At 44.8% G+C, this 20,687-nt stretch overlaps 1 protein-coding gene across 1 annotated transcript in view; it reads left to right on the top strand.

Annotated features, from left to right (window-relative positions):
- Window positions 1-1,682: 1,682 nt before the first annotated feature.
- The window catches only part of LOC132402540 (EMILIN-1-A-like), a 93,112-nt gene continuing 74,107 nt past the window's right edge, over window positions 1,683-20,687 (top strand). Inside the window, exons 1-2 of the mRNA XM_059985396.1 lie at window positions 1,683-1,840; window positions 1,983-2,189. Coding sequence (XP_059841379.1) covers window positions 2,023-2,189 — 167 coding nt within the window. The 5' untranslated portion in view covers window positions 1,683-1,840; window positions 1,983-2,022. The remainder of the gene's footprint in view (window positions 1,841-1,982; window positions 2,190-20,687) is intronic.

The following is a 20,687-nucleotide window of genomic DNA, read 5'->3' as shown; positions in this document are numbered from 1 at the left end:
TGTGTAGGATTGGGATGTGTGTGTAGAGGGGTATGTGTGTAGGGTTGGGGTGTGTGTGTGTAGAGGGGTATGTGTGTAGGGTTGGGGTCTGTGTGTAGAGGTGTATGTGTGTGTAGAGGTGAATGTGTGTAGGGTTGGGGTGTGTGTGTAGAGGTGTATGTGTGTAGGGTTGGGGTGTGTGTGTGTAGCGGGGTATGTGTGTAAGGTTTGAGTGTGTGTGTCTAGAGGGGTATGTGTGTAGGGTTGGGGTGTGTGTGTAGAGGGGTATATGTGTAGGTTTGGAGTGTGTGTGTGTGTGTAGAGGTATATGTGTGTAGGGTTGGGGAGTGTGCGTAGGGTTGGATTGTGTGTGTAGAGGTGTATTTGTGTAGGGTTGGGGTGTGTGTGTAGAGGGGTATGTGTGTAGGGTTGGGGTGTGTGTGTGTGTAGAGGTATATGTGTGTAGGGTTGGGGTGTGTGTGTGTGTGTAGAGGTATATGTGTGTAGGGTTGGATTGTGGTGTAGAGGTGTATTTGTGTAGGGTTGGGGTGTGTGTGTAGAGGGGTATATGTGTAGGTTTGGAGTGTGTGTGTGTGTGTGTAGAGGTATATGTGTGTAGGATTGGGGAGTGTGCGTAGGGTTGGATTGTGGTGTAGAGGTGTATTTGTGTAGGGTTGGGGTGTGTGTGTAGAGGGGTATATGTGTAGGTTTGGAGTGTGTGTGTGTGTGTAGAGGTGTATGTGTGTAGGATTGGGATGTGTGTGTAGAGGGGTATGTGTGTAGGGTTGGGGTGTGTGTGTAGAGGGGTATGTGTGTAGGGTTGGGGTCTGTGTGTAGAGGTGTATGTGTGTGTAGAGGTGAATGTGTGTAGGGTTGGGGTGTGTGTGTAGAGGTGTATGTGTGTAGGGTTGGGGTGTGTGTGTGTAGTGGGGTATGTGTGTAAGGTTTGAGTGTGTGTGTCTAGAGGGGTATGTGTGTAGGGTTGGGGTGTATGTGTAGAGGGGTATATGTGTAGGTTTGGAGTGTGTGTGTGTGTGTAGAGGTATATGTGTGTAGGGTTGGGGAGTGTGCGTAGGGTTGGATTGTGTGTGTAAAGGTGTATTTGTGTAGGGTTGGGGTGTGTGTGTAGAGGGGTATGTGTGTAGGGTTGGGGTGTGTGTGTGTAGAGGTATATGTGTGTAGGGTTGGGGAGTGTGCGTAGGGTTGGATTGTGGTGTAGAGGTGTATTTGTGTAGGGTTGGGGTGTGTGTGTAGAGGGGTATATGTGTAGGTTTGGAGTGTGTGTGTGTGTGTGTAGAGGTATATGTGTGTAGGGTTGGGGAGTGTGCATAGGGTTGGATTGTGTGTGTAGAGGTGTATTTGTGTAGGGTTGGGGTGTGTGTGTAGAGGGGTATGTGTGTAGGGTTGGGGTGTGTGTGTGTGTGTAGAGGTATATGTGTGTAGGGTTGGATTGTGTGTGTAGAGGTGTATTTGTGTAGGGTTGGGGTGTGTGTGTAGAGGGGTATGTGTGTAGGGTTGGGGTGTGTGTGTAGAGGGGTATATGTGTAGGGTTGGAGTGTGTGTGTGTTTGTAGGATTGGGAGTGGAGTTTGTGATGACAGGTAACCGGGCCAGGGCTTCTCAATGTTGGGTTGAGCGCCGCTCTGAGTTTCGGGAAGGGCGGGGGGAGGGGAGGGGAGGGTTCCTGGAAGAAACCGCATTTGGCAGCAGATATTTTTCTTACATTCCGGAGCTGAGTTTAACAAGGAACAGATGTGAGGAAACCAGAAAAACAGAGCGGGGGCAGGAAGGAGACAGAGAAGTTTGGGGCAAGCGACGAGAAACGCGACAACGAGCTGGATTTAGTTTCCACAGATATCGAGGTAAGGATTCGTCGCAAGTGGAGGTTTCATTCCGCTCTGTCCCGGGTGGTTTCTGACCCAAACGGTTCGGCACTCAGAACAGATGCTAGAGAGATTTGTGTCCCGTCCAGATGTAAGTTAAACATCTTGTGAATCTTACCAGGAAGTCGTGAGGTAAATTCCAGGAGACTTTCGGGGACAAGATGCCTGGGCTGAACTTGTGTGCCGCTCTTTGTCTTGTCTCATTATCGCTCTTCACCCTCGGGGTGAGTTACTCCCAGAGATACCCCTTGTACACCGGAGGAACCGGGCGGTTGAACGGACAGGAGAGTCAGCCAGGAGCGGGACTGCGGGCTACCAGTAGATACAGGTAAGGCCGGGGACTGGAGGGGGTAGGGACTGGCTGATTATAATCAGCGAGGGAGGCAGGTGGGAGTGAACGACGGAGGGGACGGTGGGAGAGGGAGAGATGGAGGGGAGTTCGGGAAGACTAGAGAGAAGTGAAGCGGTACCGGGAAAAGGGGGCCGCTGAATTTGGTAGTAGTAGGAGGTAATTTTCATCCAGTCCATAGTGTGAATAATCCCCTTTGAAAACAGTCCATTCTTCCCTGTCCCTCTCCGCTGAACCCCCCCCCCCGCGACTTCCCGATAAATTTGCCCTTAGTGGATGCCCTGCCGTATAGTTATTGTAGGAAAACCCGGTCTTAACTCCGAACTTTGTCCCTGCTGGAGAAAAGCGTCGGTCGAGCCTGCGGGAAGGTGACGATGGGACAAATTGAATTTAACGGTGAAGGTTTGCGGAGCGGCGCACTTCCCAAGTACAGGAAAGGGTAGAGAGGCGTACGATAGGGATCAAGGTGTCTCACCTGATGACAGAACAAGAACGAAGTTTCCCTATATTCGGCCGGGATAACTTCCTTTCTGAGTGCAGGCATTAGAATGCAGGGTTTTGCAAGAACTCTATACTTCGGTACGGCAGTCTGTAAGACTATAACGACAGAGTAGAATTAGACCACTCCGCCATCCTATCATGGCCGATTTATTATCCCACTCGGCCCTTTGTTCTCCCTTCTCCTCACAGCCTTTGACTCCCTGACCAATCAAGAAACGATCAGCCTCTGGTTTAAATATACCCAATGACTTCTGCATCATTTATTATTATATTGTAATTTGTCCTCTTCTGTGCCTATTGTCTTGTTTATTAATTATTGTACTGCCCTGCACTGTTTTGCGCAATTTTTGTAGTCCTGTGCAGGTCTGTAGTCTAGTGCAGTTTTTATGTTGTTTTATGTAATCTAGGGTAGCCTTGTGCTGTCTCACATGGTCTAATGTACAAAGTAATTTTGCGTTGTTTCATGTGGCACCAGGGTCCTGGAGAAACGTTGTTTCATTTTTTACTGTGTACTGTACCAGCAGTTTATGGTCGAAATGACAATAAACTTGACCACTTGACTTAGCCTCCACAACTGGTTGTGACAATGATTCACCACTTTCAGGCTGAATAAATTCCCCCTTATGTCTTCTAAATGGACCTCCCTGCATCCTGAGGCTGTGCCCTCTGGTCCTAGACTCCACACTATAGGAAACATCCTCTCCACATCCACTCTGCCTAGGCCTTTCAATATTCAATAGGTTTCAATGAGGTTACCTCCTCTTTGCAGAAGGAGGTGGGATCCCATGTAAGGAGGATTAGAGCTGAGGTGATGTGTGACCATCCAGGTCACCATACTACAACCAAAGTAGTGAACATGGAAACAGAAAACCTACAGCACAATACAGGCCCTTTGGCCCACAAAGTTGCGCTGAATATGTCCCTACCTTAGAAATTACTAGACTTCACCACAGCCCTCTATTTGTCTAAGCTCCATGTACCTGTCTAAAAGTCTGTTAAAAGACCCTATCGTATCCGCCTCCACCACCTTTGCTGGCAGCCCATTCTACACACTCACCACTCTCTGAGTAAAAAACTTACCCCTGACATCTCCTCTGTACCTTAAACCTTAAACCTGTGTCCTCTTGTGGCAACCATTTCAGCCCTGGGAAAAAGCCTCTGACTATCCACACGATCAATGCTTCTTATCATCTTATACACCTCTATCAGGTCAACATAGAACAGGCCTTTCGGCCTACAAATGTTGCACTGACCTTTTTATGCATAATTTGCCAGGACTACAGAATATATGTGGGATAATTTGGAGAGCAAGGCAAGGGCCTGAAATCCCACTGGCATCAAAGTGAATGAAAATTACAAATCATCAGTGGTATTGAAGTGTGAATTTAGCAGGTTTGATAAGTTTTCAGACAATAGGTAAGTTGGTGGTGTTGTGAACAGTCGGCTCGGTTGTCTAAAGTCACAGTGGGAGGTAGAAGAGTTCGGCAGAGTGTTGGCAAATGGACTTTAATCCTAAAAAGTGGAAGTTATGTCATTTTTAAACATTCTTCCCCACAGGCAGTTAATCTGATCAACTATTCTAGTTCACCACCCCCACACCCCCATCATGGTATTGCACTGTAAACACTTCTGATAAAGCTGTTTACACTGTAATGATATTCTGGTATTTCTGTATTTATGCACATTTTATTCCATATCCACATTTTAACCTCTCACCTTGTTGTTTATAATTGTTGATTTTTTTTGTTACATGTTGTTCCCTGACCAACACAGACCACAGCAAATTCCTAATATATTTATGGCTCATGCAGAAGGCATGGGATCCAATGAGACCTTGTTTTGTGGATCCAGAATTGGCTTGCCCATAGGTTGTAAATGGCTCATAGAGACATAGAAAACCTACAGCACAATCCAGGCCCTTTGGTCCACAATACTGTGCCGAACATGTACTTACTTTAGAAATTACCTAGGGTTACCCATAGCCCTCTATTTCTCTAAGCTCCATGTACCTATCCAGGAGTCTCTTAAGAAACCCTATCGTATCTGCTTCCACTACCATCGTCGGCAGCCCATTCCACGCAGTCAATACTCACTGCATAAAAAATTTACCCCTAACATCTCCTTTGTACCTACTTCCAAGCACCTTCAAACTGTGCCCTCTTGTGTCAGCCATTTCAGCCCTGGGAAAGATAGGGTGGGCTTGTTTTTTCTGGGGCGAAGGAGGCCGAGAGATGACCTGATAGAAGTTGAAGTGAGGGGCCTGTTTTGTGCTGTACATCCCATAACTTTCTGATCCAGATGAGATCAATAGAGGTGAAGATAGGGTAGTCAGAATTTTAAGGATGTTAGCAACAATCTAAATGTAAGAACCATGACTAGTAAGTTTCAAGATGATATGAAAATTGTATTTATTTTATTTGGAGAAACAGCCCCTTCTCTCCCAGTGAGATGCGCCATCCTGAATATGACCAGGTTAACTTGAACCAAATCACAGACAACTTACAGTGACCAATTAACCTGCTAACTGCTTCATCTTCAGACGGTGGGAGAACAGCAGAGCACCCAGAGGAAATGCACACAATCATGAGACGAGCAGAAAACTCCTTAGAGATAGTGACTGAATTGAACTCTGAACCCTGATGCCCCAAGCTGTAATAGCATTGCTCGAGCTGCTGCAATATCATGATGTTGTTCATAACAAGGACTGTAATTGAACGAAACACTGCCATACCATGGTGTTGTTCATAACAAGGACAGTAATTGGATGAACTGCAGTGATACCATGCTGCTGCTGATAATGAGGACTGTAATTGGAATAACATTTGCGCTACTATGGTATTGTTGTAATGAGAACTGAAATTGGACCAGCTGCTGTGAAACCATGTTGTTCATACCAAGAACTGTAATTGGACAAACTGTTGTGATACCATGGTATTGTTGATAATGATCAGAGTAATTGGACAAGCCGTTGTGATACCATGATAATATTGAAAATAAGGACTGTATTTGAACAAACTGTTGCAATACCATGGTGTTGTTTACAACAAAGACTGTATTTGGACGAGCGCTGCAAGGCTATGGTATTGTTGATAATGAGAGCTGTAATTAGATGAACATTTGCATTACCATGGTGTTGTTGTAATGAGTAGTGTAAAAAAACACACTGCAATGCTTGGTGTTGTTCATAACAAGGACTGTAATTGGATAAACCGCGAGATAGCCATGCTGAATATTCCGAATCAGAATATGCTTCTCCAAATGCTCATAAATCTTACCTCTCAGGATCTTCCCCAACAACATTCCCAACACTGAAGTCAAACTCACTGGTATATAATTTCCTGGGTTATCTCTACTCCCTTTCTTGAACAAGGGAACAACATTTGCAATCCTTCAGTCTGCCAGTATTTCTTCCTTCCCAATTGAGGGTGATGTGCAGTATGGTTCTGATGGTAATTGTCTCACTCTGTGACGGTGATATGTAGTTTGGATCAAATGGTAATAGTTTCACTCTGTGATGGTGATGTGTGGTGTGGATCTGATGGTAACTGTCTCACACGGAGAGGGTGATGTGTGGTGTGGATCTGATGGTAATTGTCTCATTCCATGAGGGTGAGATGTAGTGTGGATCTGAGTGCAAATATTTCTCAAGTTGAGGGTGATGTGTAGTGACGATCTGATGGTAATTGTGTCAGGCTGAGAGGGTGATGTGTAGTGTGGATCTGATGGTAATTGTCTCACACGGAGTGGGTGATGTGTAGTGTGGATTTGAAGTATTGAGGCCATGATCACCCGGCATCACCTGCAGTGGCTGGGGCACGTGATAAGGATACCCCCATGTTGGCCACCCTGCAGAGTGTTATACAGCCAGCTACATCATGGTCAACGCTCAGCTGGAGGGCCGAAGAAGTGCTATAAAGATCAGATGAAGAATGCTTTCAGGAAGTTCAAGATCAGAACTGAGGACTTGGAGAATGTTGCTGCTGACCTTAACACTTGGCGACAGCTGTGTAGGGATGGGGTTTGTATTCTTGAGATGAAAAGAACAACCAGAAGACAGCAGAAGAGACCCAGGAGAAATGCTACCATGGTTGCCATCACTACCACATATACATGTCCCACCTGCAGTAGAACCTGTGGGTCCAGGTTTGTATAGTTATCAAAGATCTCACCGTTAAAGGAGTAGATGCCGTCATTAGATTCTGATGGACAACTGAAGAAGAGAAGATGGTAGTTGTGACACACGGAGAGCGTGACGTGCAGTGTGGTTCTGATGGTAATTGTCTCACACAGAGAGGCTGATGTGTAGTGTGGATCACATTGTAATTGTTTCACATGGAGAGGGTGATGTGCAGTGTGGATCAGATGGTAATTGTCTCACTCTGTGAGGGTGATGTGTAGTGTGGAGCTGAGTGTAAATATTTCTCACAGAGGGTGATGTGTCATGATGATCTGATTGTAATTGTTTCACACAGAGGGGTGATGTGTAGTGTGGATCTGATGGTAATTGTCCAACACGGAGAGGGTGATGTGTAGTGTGGATCTGATGGTAGATGTCTCACACGGAGAGGGTGATGTGAATTATGGTTTGATGGTAATTGTCTCACTCTGTGAGGGTGATGTGTATTGTGGAGAAGGAAGTGTGAGAATTTGGAGCAAGAGTGCAGCGGCAGCCATTTTGATTTTTTCTTCTCATCGGAGTTAAGAGAGGCTGGACTGTGTAGGCGTGTGATGTTGGGCAGGGAAGCATGAAAGATTTTAAAGGAACACAGCCTTATACAGCAGGCAGCATAGTTTTGTGGGCAGTGGAGTGAGCCGGAAGCAGAGCGAAGGCTTAAAGGGCTTGGGGTCAGTGGGCTTAGGTGGAAATGGGCGAGACAAGGTAGGTTTAGGTTTCAGTTTTTCCTGTTGTTTGAGGAAAGGGGGGAAGTAAGAGTGTGAGGGCAGCATGTTGTTCTTGGTGTCGGATGTGGGAGGTCCTGAAGTCTCCTAGCCTCCCGGATGTCCACATCTGCACCAGGTGCACTGAGCTGCAGCTCCTTAGGGACTGAGTTAGGGAACTGGAGCTGCAGCTCAATGACCTTTGTCTGGTCAGGGTGAGTGAGGAGTTGATAGAGAGGAGTTACAGGCAGTTGGTCACACCGGGGCCACGGGAGGCAGACAAATGGATCACAGTTAGGAGAGCGAAGGGGAAGAGTCAGGTACTAGAGAGTACACCAGTGGCTGTACCCCTTGACAATAAGTACTCCTGTTTGAGTATTGTTGGGGGGGGGGCAGCCTACCTGGGGCAAGCAACAGTGGCCATGCCTCCAGCACAGAGTTTGGCCCTGTAGCTCAGAAGGGTAGGGAAAGGAAGAGGAAGGCAGTAGTAATAGGGGACTCGATAGGGGGTCAGATGGGCAATTCTGTGGACACAGTCAGGAGACCCGGGTGGTAGTTTGCCTCCCTGGTGCCAGGGTCCGGGATGTTTCTGATTGCGTCCAAGATATCCTGAAGTGGGAGGGTGAGGAGCCAGACGTCGTGGTACATATAGGTACCAATGACATAGGTAGGAAAAGGGAAGAGGTCCTGAAAGGAGAATATAGGGAGTTAGGAAGGCAGTTGAGAAGAAGGACCACAAAGGTAGTAATCTCAGTATTATGGCCTATGCCACACAACAGTGAGAGTAGGACTGAAATGAGGTGGAGGATAAATGTGTGGCTGAGGGATTGGAGCAGGGGGCAGGGATTCAAGTTTCTGGATCATTGGGACCTCTTTTGGGGAAGGTGTGACCTGTACACAAAGGACGGGTTGCACTTGAATCCTAGGCAGGGAGATTTGCGAAGGCTACTGGGGAGACTTTAAACTAGAATGATTGGGGGGTGGGAACTAAATAGAAGACACTAGGAAAGAGGAGGTTAGTTCTAGAAAGCTAGTAGACAGTGTGTGAGGGAGTATAGGCAGGTGACAGAGAAGGGGTGCGCTCAGACTGAAGATATAGGGGAGAAGGAAGAAAAAGATAATAAAGTGGTTTGCACCAATAGGGATAAACAGAGAGTAAGAGGTGGAGAGTTTCTTAAATGCATCTATTTTAATGCTAGGAGCATTGGATGAAAGGTGGATGAGCTTAGAGCATGGATTGATACCTGGAAATATGATGTTGTAGTTATTAGTGAGACATGGTTGCAGGAGGGGTGTGATTGGCAACTAAATATTCCTGGATTTCGTTGCTTCAGGTGTGATAGAATCGGAGGGGCAAGAGGGGGAGGTGTTGCATTGCTTGTCAGAGAAAATATTACAGCGGTGCTTTGGCAGGATAGATTAGAGGGCTCATCTAGGGAGGCTATTTGGGTGGAATTGAGGAATGGGAAAGATGTGGTAACACATAGGGGAGAATTATGGACCACCTAATGAGGAGTGAGAATTGGAGGAGCAAATTTGTAAGGAGACAGCAGATATTTGTAGTACGCACAGGGTTGTGATTGTGAGTGATTTTAATTTTCCACACATACACTGGGAAGCCCATTCTGTAAAAGGGCTGGATGGTTTGGAGTTTGTAAAATGTGTGAACATTAGTTTTTTTGCAGCAATACGTAGAGGTACCAACTAGAGAAGGGGCAGTGTTGGGTCTTCTGTTAGGGAATGGGATAGGTCAGGTGATGGAGGTATGTGTTGGGGAGCACTTCAGGTCCAGTGATCATAATGCCATTAGTTTTAATATAATTATGGAGAAAGATAGGACTGGACCCAGGGTTGAGATTTTTGATTAGAGAAAGGCTAACTTTGAGGAGATGTGAAAGGATTTAGAAGGAGTGGATTGGGCCAATTTGTTTTATGGGAAGGATGTAATAAAGAAATGGAGGTTACTTAAAGGTAAAATATTGAGGGTACAGAATCTTTATGTTCCTGTTAGGTTGAAAGGAAAAGTTAAAAGTTTGAGAGAGCCATGGTTTTCAAGGGATATTGGAAACTTGGTTTGGAAAAAGAGAGAGATCTATAATGAATATAGGTGGCTTGGAGTAAATGAGGTGCTTGAGGAATACAAAGAATGTAAAAAGAATCTTAAGAAAGAAATTAGAAAGGCTAAAAGTAGATATGAGGTTGCATTGGCAAGTAAGGTGAAAATAAATCCAAAGGGTTTCTACGGTTATATTAATAGCAAAAGGATAGTGAGGGATAAAATGGGTCCCTTAAAGAATCAGAGTGGACAGCTCAAGTCAAGTCAAGTCACTTTTATTGTCATTTTGACCATAACTGCTGGTACAGTACATAGTAAAAATGAGACTACGTTTTTCAGGACCAGGGTGTTGCATGACACAGTACAAAAACTAGACTGAAATACGTAAAAAAAATACACAGAAGGCTACACTAGACTACAGACCTACACAGGACTGTGTAAAGTGCACATAAACAGTGCAGGCATTACAATAAATAATAAACAGACAATAGGGCAAGGTGTCAGTCCAGGGTTTGGGTATTGAGGAGTCTGATAGCTTGGGGGGGAAGAAACTGTTACATAGTCTGGTCGTGAGAGCCCAAATGCTTTGGAGCCTTTTCCCAGATGGCAGGAGGAAGAAGAGATTGTATGAGGGGTGCATGGGGTCCTTCATAATGCTGTTTCCTTTGCAGATGCAGCGTGTAGTGTAAATGTCTAAGGGAAGAGAGACCCAGATGATCTTCTCAGCTGACCTCACTATCAGCTGCTGGGTCTTGCGATCTGAGATGGTGCAATTTCTGAACCAGGCAGTGATGCAGCTGCTCAGGATGCTTTCAATACAACCCCTGTAGAATGTGATGAGGATGGGGGGGGGTGGGAGATAGACTTCCCTCAGCCTTCACAGAAAGTGGAGACGCTGCTGGGCTTTCTTTGCTATGGAGCTGGTGGTTGAGGGACCAGGTGAGATTCTCCGCCAGGTGAACACCAAGAAGTTTGGTGCTCTTTACAATCTCTACTGAGGAGCCGTCGATGTTCAACAGGGAGTGGTCATTCTGTGCCCTCCTGAAGTCAACAACCATCTCTTTTGTTTTGTTCACATTAAGAGACAGGTTGTTGGCTCTGCACCAGTCCGTTAGCCGCTGCAACTCCTGTCTGTAAGCCGACTCATCATCCTTGCTGATGAGACCCACCACAGTCGTGTCATCAGCAAACTTGATGATATGGTTCGAGCTGTGTATTACAACACAGTTGTGGGTCAGCAGAGTGAACAGCAGTGGACTGAGCACGCAGCCCTGGGGAGCCCCCGTGTTCAGTGTGATGGTGTTGGAGATGCTGCTCCCGATCTGTACTGACTGAGGTCAAGTCAGTTAGGAAGTCTAGGATCCAGTTGCAGAGGGAGGTGTTCAGGCCCAGTGTTCAGCTATGTGCAGAGTCAAAAGAAATGGGGGAGATTTTGAACAATTTCTGTTCTTTGGTATTCACTAAGGAGAAGGATATTGAATTGTGTAAGGTAAGGGAAACAAGTAGGGTAGTTATGGAAACTGTGATGATTAAAGAAGAGGAAGTACTGGCGCTTTTAAAGAAGTTAAAAGTGAATAAGTCTCCAGATCCTGACAGGATATTCCCTAGGACCTTGAGGGAAGTTAGTGTAGAAATAGCAGGGGCTCTGACAGAAATATTTCAAATGTCATTAGAAACAGGGATGGTGCTAGAGGATTGACATATTGCTCATGTAGTTCCATTGTTTAAAAAGGGTTCCAAGAGTAAACCTAGCAATTATCTGCCTGTAAGTTTGACATCAGTGGTGGGTAAATTAATGGAAAGTATTCTTAGAGATGGTATATATAATTATCTGGATAGTCAGGGTCTAATTAGGAACAGTCAGCATGGATTTGTGGGTGGAAGTTCATGTTTGACAAATCTTATTGAATTTTTTGAAGGGGTTACTAGGAAAGTTGACGAGGGTAAAGCAGTGGATGTTGTCTATATGGACTTCAGTAAGGCCATTGACAAGGTTCCACACTGAAGGTTAGTTAGGAAGGTTCAATCGTTGGGTATTAATATTGAAGTAGTAAAATGGATTCAACAGTGGCTGGATGGGAGATGCCAGAGAGAAGTGGTGGAAAACTGTTTGTCAGGTTGGAGGCCGGTGACTAGTGGTGTGCCTCAGGGATCTGTACTGGGTCCTATGTTGTTTGTCATATACATTAATGATCTGGATGATGGGTTGATAAATTGGATTAGTAAGTATGCAGATGATTCTAAGATAGGTGGCATTGTGGATAATGAAGTAGGTTTTCAAAGCTTACAGAGAGATTTAGGCCAGTCAGAAGAGTGGGCTGAAAGATGGCAAACTGAGTTTAATGCTGATAAGTGTGAGGTGCTACATTTTGGTAGGACTAATCAAAATAGGACATACATGGTAAATGGTAGGGCATTGAAGAATGCAGTAGAGCAGAGTGATCTAGGAATAATGGTGCATAGTTCCCTGAAGGTGGAATCTCAAAGTGGATAGGATGGTGAAGAAAGCTTTTGGTATGCTTGTCTTTATGAATCAGAGCATTGAGTGTAGGAGTTGGAATGTAATGTTAAAATTGTACAAGGCATTGGTGAGGCCAAATTTGGAGTATTGTGTATAGTTTTAGTCACTGAATTATAGGAAAGATGTCAACAAAATAGAGAGTACAGAGGAGATTTACTAGAATGTTACCTGGGTTTCAGCACCTAAGTTACAGAGAAAGGTTGAGCAAGTTAGGTCTTTATTCTTTGGAGCATAGAAGGTTGAGGGGGGACTTAATAGAGGTATTTAAAATTATGAGGGGGATAGATAGAGTTGACGTGGATAGGCTTTTTCCATTGAGAGTAGGGGAGATTCAAGCAAGAGGACATGAGTTGAGAGTTAGGGGGCAAAAGTTTAAGGGTAACACGAGGGGGAATTTCTTTACTCAGAGAGTGGTAGCTGTGTGGAACCAGCTTCCAGTAGAAGTGGCAGAGGCAGGTTCGGTATTGTCATTTAAAGTAAAATTGGATAGGTATATGGACAGGAAAGGAATGGCTGAGTGCAAGTAGGTGGGACTAGGTTAGAGTAAGTGTTCGGCATGGACTAGAAGGGCCGAGATGGCCTATTTCCGTGCTGTAATTATTATATGGTCATATGGATCTGAGTGTAAATATTTCTCATGGACAGGATGATGTGTAGTGATGATCCGATTGTAAGTGTTTCACACAGACAGGCTGATGTGTAATGTGGATCTGAGTGTAAATATTTCTCATGGGGGCGGTAATGTGTTGTGTGGATCTGTTGGTATTTCTTTCACACAGAGAGGGTGATGTGTTGTGTGGATCTGAGGGTAATTGTTTCACACAGAGAGTGATGTGTTGTGTGGATCTGAAGGTAATTGTTTCACACAGAGATTGACGTGTTGTGTGGATCTGATGGTCATTGTCCCGTTCTGATGGTGATGTGTATTGTGGATCACATTCTAAACGTTTCACACAGAGGCTGATGTCTTGAGTGGAGCTGATGGTAATTCTCTCACACTGAGAGGCTGCTGTGTAGTGTGGATCAGATGGTAATTGTCTCACTGTGATGGAGATGTGTAATGTGCATCTCATTCTAATTGTTACACATGGAGAAAGTTATGTGTAGTATGGTCTGATGGTAATTGTCTCATTCTGTGAGGGTGATGTGTAGTGTCAATCCGAGGGTAATTGTTTCACACAGAGAGTGATGTGTTGTGTGGATCTGAGGGTAATTGTTTCACACAGAGAGGGTGATGTGTTGTGTGGATCTGAGGGTAATTGTTTCACACAGAGAGGCTGATGTGTATTGTGGATCTGAGGGTAATTGTTTCACACAGAGAGGGTGATGTGCAGTGTGGATCTGATGGTAATTCTTTCAAAGAGAGAGAGAGTGATGTGTTGTGTGGATCAGATGGTAATTGTCTCACTCTGTGACAGTGATGTGTATTGTGGATCACATTCTAAACGTTTAACATGGAGAGGCTGATGTCTCGAGTGGATCTGATGGTAATTCTCTCACTCAGAGAGGCTGATGTGTAATGTGGATCCAATAGTATTTGTTTCTCACATAGACGGTGATATGTAGTGTGGTCTCACACACAGGGTGATGCGTAGTGTGGATCTGAGTGTAAATATTTCTCACAGAGAGAGCGAGGTGTAGTGTTTATCTGATGGTAATTGTTTCTCATGGAGAGGCTGATGTGTAGTGTAGATCTGAGTGTAAATATTTCTCTCGGAGGAGGTAATGTGTTGTGTGGATCTGTTGGTAATTGTCTCACTCAGAGATTGACGTGTTGTGTGGATCTGATGGTCATTGTCCCGTTCTGATGGTGATGTGTATTGTGGATCACATTCTAAACGTTTCACACAGAGGCTGATGTCTTGAGTGGAGCTGATGGTAATTCTCTCACACTGAGAGGCTGCTGTGTAGTGTGGATCAGATGGTAATTGTCTCACTGTGATGGAGATGTGTAATGTGCATCTCATTCTAATTGTTACACATGGAGAAAGTTATGTGTAGTATGGTCTGATGGTAATTGTCTCATTCTGTGAGGGTGATGTGTAGTGTCAATCTGATGGTAATTGTTTCACGTGGAGAAGGTGATGTGTTGTATGGATCTGAGTCTAAATATTTCTCACAGATAGAGCGATGTGTAGTGTGGATCTGTTGGTAATTATTTCACATGGTGAGGCTGATGTGTAGTGTGGATCTGAGTGTAAATATTTCTCACAGAGAGAGTGATGCGTCGTGTGGATCTGATGGTAATTGTTTCACACGGAGAGAGTGATGTGTAGTGTGGATCTGATGGTAATTGTTTCACACGGAGAGAGTGATGTGTTGTGTGGATCTGATGGTAATTGTTTCACACAGAGTGGCTGATGTGTATTGTGGATCTGAGTGTAAATATTTCTCACGGAAGTGGGGTAATGTGTATTGTGGATCTGATGTTAATTGTTTCACACGGAGAGGCTGATGTGTAGTGTGGATCTGAGTGTAATTATTTCTCACAGAGGGGGTAATATGTATTGTGGATCTGTTGGTAATTGTTTCACACAGAGAGGGTGATTTGTAGAGGGGACCTGATGGAAAATGTTTCACACGTAGGTGGTGATGTGTAGTGTGGTTGTGATGGTAATTGTCTCACACTGTGATGGTGATGTGTAATGAGGATCTGGTGGTAATTGCGTGGCACAGAAAGAGTGATGTGTACGGTGTATCTGTGACAATTGTATCACAGGTAGAAGGTGATGTATAGTGTGGTCTGATGAAAATTGCTTCACATGGACAGTGATGTGTAGTGTAGATCTGAGTGTAAATATTTCTCTCGGAGGAGGTAATGTGTTGTGTGGATCTGTTGGTAATTGTCTCACTCAGAGATTGACGTGTTGTGTGGATCTGATGGTCATTGTCCCGTTCTGATGGTGATGTGTATTGTGGATCACATTCTAAACGTTTCACACAGAGGCTGATGTCTTGAGTAGAGCTGATGGTAATTCTCTCACACTGAGAGGCTGCTGTGTAGTGTGGATCAGATGGTAATTGTCTCACTGTGATGGAGATGTGTAATGTGCATCTCATTCTAATTGTTACACATGGAGAAAGTTATGTGTAGTATGGTCTGATGGTAATTGTCTCATTCTGTGAGGGTGATGTGTAGTGTCGATCTGATGGTAATTGTTTCACGTGGAGAAGGTGATGTGTTGTATGGATCTGAGTCTAAATATTTCTCACAGATAGAGTGATGTGTAGTGTGGATCTGTTGGTAATTATTTCACATGGTGAGGCTGATGTGTAGTGTGGATCTGAGTGTAAATATTTCTCACAGAGAGAGTGATGCGTCGTGTGGATCTGATGGTAATTGTTTCACACGGAGAGAGTGATGTGTAGTGTGGATCTGATGGTAATTGTTTCACACGGAGAGAGTGATGTGTTGTGTGGATCTGATGGTAATTGTTTCACACAGAGTGGCTGATGTGTATTGTGGATCTGAGTGTAAATATTTCTCACGGAAGTGGGGTAATGTGTATTGTGGATCTGATGTTAATTGTTTCACACGGAGAGGCTGATGTGTAGTGTGGATCTGAGTGTAATTATTTCTCACAGAGGGGGTAATATGTATTGTGGATCTGTTGGTAATTGTTTCACACAGAGAGGGTGATTTGTAGAGGGGACCTGATGGAAAATGTTTCACACGTAGGTGGTGATGTGTAGTGTGGTTGTGATGGTAATTGTCTCACACTGTGATGGTGATGTGTAATGAGGATCTGGTGGTAATTGCGTGGCACAGAAAGAGTGATGTGTACGGTGTATCTGTGACAATTGTATCACAGGTAGAAGGTGATGTATAGTGTGGTCTGATGAAAATTGCTTCACATGGACAGTGATGTGTAGTGTAGATCTGAGTGTAAATATTTCTCTCGGAGGAGGTAATGTGTTGTGTGGATCTGTTGGTAATTGTCTCACTCAGAGATTGACGTGTTGTGTCGATCTGATGGTAATTGTTTCATGTGGAGAAGGTGATGTATCCCAAATCTCCCCCCAGCCCCACCAACCCAACAATCCCAGCCTCCCAAATCTGCCCCCGGCCCCACCAACCCATCAACCCAGCAGCTAAAGCCTCCCAAATTTGCCCATGGCCCCACAAACACATGAATCCAGCAGCCACTGAATCCCAATCTGCCTCCAGCCCCACCAATCCACCAATCCCAGCCTCCCAAATGTGCCCCCCGGCCCCACCGACCCATCAACACAGCAGCCACTGTATCCTAACTCTATCCCAGTCTCACTAACCCATCAACCAGCAGCCACTGTATCCCAAATCTGCCCCTGGCCCCACCGACCCAGCAACCAAACCCTCCCAAATCTGCCCCCGGCCCCACCAACCCATTGACCCAGCAGCCACTGTATCCTAAATCTGCCTCCGGCCCCACCGACCCAGCAACCAAACCCTCCCAAATCTGCCCCCAGCCCCACCGACCCAGCAAACAAACCCTCCCAAATCTGCCTCTGGCCCCACTGACCCATCAACCCAGCAACCACAGCCTTCCAACTCTGCCCCAGCACCACCACCCATCGACCCAGCAGCCATTGTATCCCAACTCTGCCCCAGCACCACCACCCATCGACCCAGTAGCCACTGTGTCCCAACTCTATCCTGTACCCACCACCTATCAACCAAACAACCACAATATCCCAACTCTGCCCCAGCACCACCACCCATCGACCCAGCAGCCACTGTGTCCCAACTCTATCCTGTACCCACCACCTATCAACCAAACAACCACAATATCCCAACTCTGCCCTGGCCCCATCGACCCAGAAACTATTGTATCCCAACTGTGCAATGTCTATCTGCAGGGGCACAGGCGATAAAGGCCACATTCCCAACGTATTCCCACTATCCTATGTTGCCAGCTTCAGAGAGCAGGCTCACTATCAGCACTGAGTTTACACCAGCACGGGAATCTGAAACAGTAAAATGCCATTATGTTAGTAATCCAAAGTTATATCCAAATTATTAAAATATATGTGACGGAATGGACTTATTACGCACCTTTCTGAGTGCGACAAGTCTCTGAGGTGCTTGAAAGGATAAGCACGTCACCTGCTGGAGGGATGTAGAAGTGCAGGATGTAAAGAACGTAAGTGTGACCCGATAGATTATCAACGTGAAGCACGGTGAGGTAATATGTGATCGTACTCCATGGTGTGGTAATGTGTGTTCGTACCCCACAGTGTGGTAATGAGTGATAATCGTACACCACGGTATCGTAATGTCTGATAACTGTACCCCACTGTGTGGTAATGTGAGATCGTATCCCATGGTGTAGTAATGAGTAATAATCATACCCCACAATGTGGTAATCTGTGATAATCATACCCCACAGTGTGGTAATGAGTGATAATCATACCCCACAGTTTGGTAATGTTTGTTGTATACATTTCTCTGACATTAAATTGTACCTTTGAACCTTTGAACTTCCCTCTCTGACCTTATCAGCATGTCCTCTGATGCTTGGAATGTCTATCCTCCGGGAAAGATTCTGAATATTTTCCCCCATTACGCTTCTCTAACGTTAAAAAAAAAACTCTTGTCAGTTCTGCCCTCAGCCTTAGGAGGACAACCCATTCTTGCCTGACCTCTCCTTATACCTCAGAGCCTCTAATCCAGGCTACCCTCTCCATAGTCTTTACATCCTTCCCAGAACTGCACACAATACTCCAAAAGTGTGGTTTGATTCAAGTTTTATACAATTACAGTATAACCTTCTTACTCTTGTACTGTACTCAACACCTCAAGCATGATTTACAATCTTATCTAGTTTTGGGTGATGTATGGTCCTGAAGCCTAAGATCCTTCTGTACCTCAGTGCTGTTAAGAGGTCTATCAATAACTGTGTACTTTCTCCTTTCATTGACCTCCCAAAGTGCAACACCTCACACTTGCCCAGATTAAACTCCATCTGCCACATCTCTCCCCAAATCTGTAACTGTATCTTAAATATCTCACACATGAACATGCCCCACTTTTCTTTCACTATCGTCCAAATCCTTCTCCTCGGTAAATACCAATACCAAGCACTCATTTAGTACTTCAGCCACTTGCCCTGACTCCAAATACAAATTCCCTCCTTTATCCCTGAGTGACCTAGTTAGCCTCATTTTCTCAATATCAGTGTAAAACACTTTGGGATTCTCATTGATCCTACTCACCAAGCCTCCTCACGACAAACACACACAAGACTGTCCTCTTCCTAAAAAGCTCCATCTCATCTGCAAACACAAGGAAATCTGCAGATGCTGGAAATTCAAGCAACACACACAAAATGCTGGTGGAACACAGCAGGCCAGGCAGCATCTATAAGGAGAAGCACTGTCGATGTTTCGGGCTAACCCTTCGTCAGGACTAACTGAAAGGAAAGGAAACTACTTTCAAATCTCTTACTATCTTTCCTTTCGGTTAGTCCTGACAAAGGATCTCGCCCCGAAACATAGAAACAGAGAAAATAGGTGCAGGAGTAGGCTATTCAGCCCTTTGAGCCTGCACTGCCATTCAGTATGATCATGGCTGATCATCCAACTCAGAACCCCGTACTTGCTTTCTCTCCATACTCCTGATCCCTTTAGCCACAAGGGCCATATCTAACTTCCTCTTAAATATAGCCAATGAACCAGCCTCAACTGTTTCCTGTGGCAGAGAATTCCACAGATTCACCACTCTCTGTGTGAAGAAGTTTTTCCTCATCTCGGTCCTAAAAGGCTTCCCCTTTATCCTTAAACTGTGACCCCTCGTCCTGGACTTCCCCAACATCGGAAACAATCTTCCTGCATCTAGCCTGTCCAATTCCTTTAGAATTTTATACGTTTCAATAAGATCCCCCCTCAATCTTCTAAATTCCAGTGAGTATAAGCCTAGTCGATCCAGTCTTTCTTCATATAAAAGTCCTGCCATCCCAGTGAACCATCTAGTGAACCTTCTAGCAATCTAGTGAACCTTCTCTGTACTCCCTCTATGGCAAGAATGTCTTTCCTCAGATTAGGGGACCAAAACTGCACACAATATTCTAGGTGCAGTCTCACCAAGACCTTGTACAACTGCAGTAGAACCTCCCTGCTCCAGTACTCAAATCCTTTTGCTATGAATGCCAACATACCATTTGCCTTTTTCACCACCTGCTGTATCTGCATACCCACCTTCAATGACTGGTGTACAATGACACCCAGGTCTCGTTGCACCTCCCCTTTTCCTAATCGGCCACCGTTCAGATAATAATCTATTTTCCTGTTCTTGCAACCAAAGTGGATAACCTCACATTTATCCACATTAAATTGCATCGGCCATGAATTTGCCCACTCACCTAACCTATCCAAGTCACTCTGCATTCTCTTAGCATCCTCCTCATAGCTAACACCACCGCCCAGCTTCATGTCATCCACAAACTTGGAGATGCTGCATTTAATTCCCTCGTCTAACTCATTAATATATATTGTAAACAACTGGGGTCCCAGCACTCAGCCTTGCTGAGTACCCCACTAGTCACTGCCTGCCAATCTGAAAAGGTCCCATTTACTCCCACTCTTTGCTTCCTGTCTGCCAACCAATTCACTATCCACATCAATACCATACCCCCAATACCGTGTGCTTTAAGCTTGCACACTAATCTCCTGTGTGGGACCTTGTCAAAAGCCTTTTGAAAATCTAAATATAGCACATCCACTGGCTCTCCCCTATCCACTCTACTAGTTACATCTTCAAAAAATTCTATAAGATTCTTCAGACATGATTTTCCTTTCACAAATCCATGCTGACTTTGTCCAATGATTTCACTTCTTCCAAATGTGCTGTTATCACATCTTTGATAACCAATTCTAGCATTTTACCCACCACCGATGTCAGACTAACCGGTCTATAATTCCCCGGTTTCTCTCTCCCTCCTTTTTTTAAAAAGTGGGGTTACATTAGCCACCCTCCAATCCTCAGGAACTAATCCAGAATCCAAGGAGTTTTGAAAAATTATCACTAATGCATCCACTATTTCTTGGGCTACTTCCTTAAGCCCTCTGGGATGCAGACCATCTGGCCCTGGGGATTTATCTGCCTTTAATCCCTTCAATTTACCTAACACCACTTTCCTACTAACATGAGTCTCCCTCCATCTCACTAGACCCTCAGTCCCTTACTATTTCCGGAAAATTATTTATGTCCCCCTTAGTGAAGACAGAACCAAAGTAGTTATTCAATTGGTCTGCCATGTCTTTGTTCCCCATGATCAATTCACCTGTTTCTAACTGTAAAGGACCTACATTTGTCTTGACCAATCTTTTTCTTTTCACATATCTATAAAAGCTTTTACAGTCAGTTTTTTTTTGAAAACTTTTTTTATTGCATTTTTAAATAGTTACAAAGTAAAGTATGAAAAAAAAATGTATATAACCCTTACCCCCTCCCCTTAACCCCTCCCCCCCAACCGCCTAAAAAAGAGAAAGAAAGAAAAAAAAAGAAAGAAAGAAAGAATGCCTGGTTGTTGGAAGATCTCCA

The sequence above is a fragment of the Hypanus sabinus genome, chromosome 12 (genome assembly GCF_030144855.1).
Source record: "Hypanus sabinus isolate sHypSab1 chromosome 12, sHypSab1.hap1, whole genome shotgun sequence".
NCBI lineage: Eukaryota > Metazoa > Chordata > Chondrichthyes > Myliobatiformes > Dasyatidae > Hypanus > Hypanus sabinus.
Note: the sequence above shows the minus strand (reverse complement) of the source record. Positions and strands in the feature narration are given on the sequence as shown.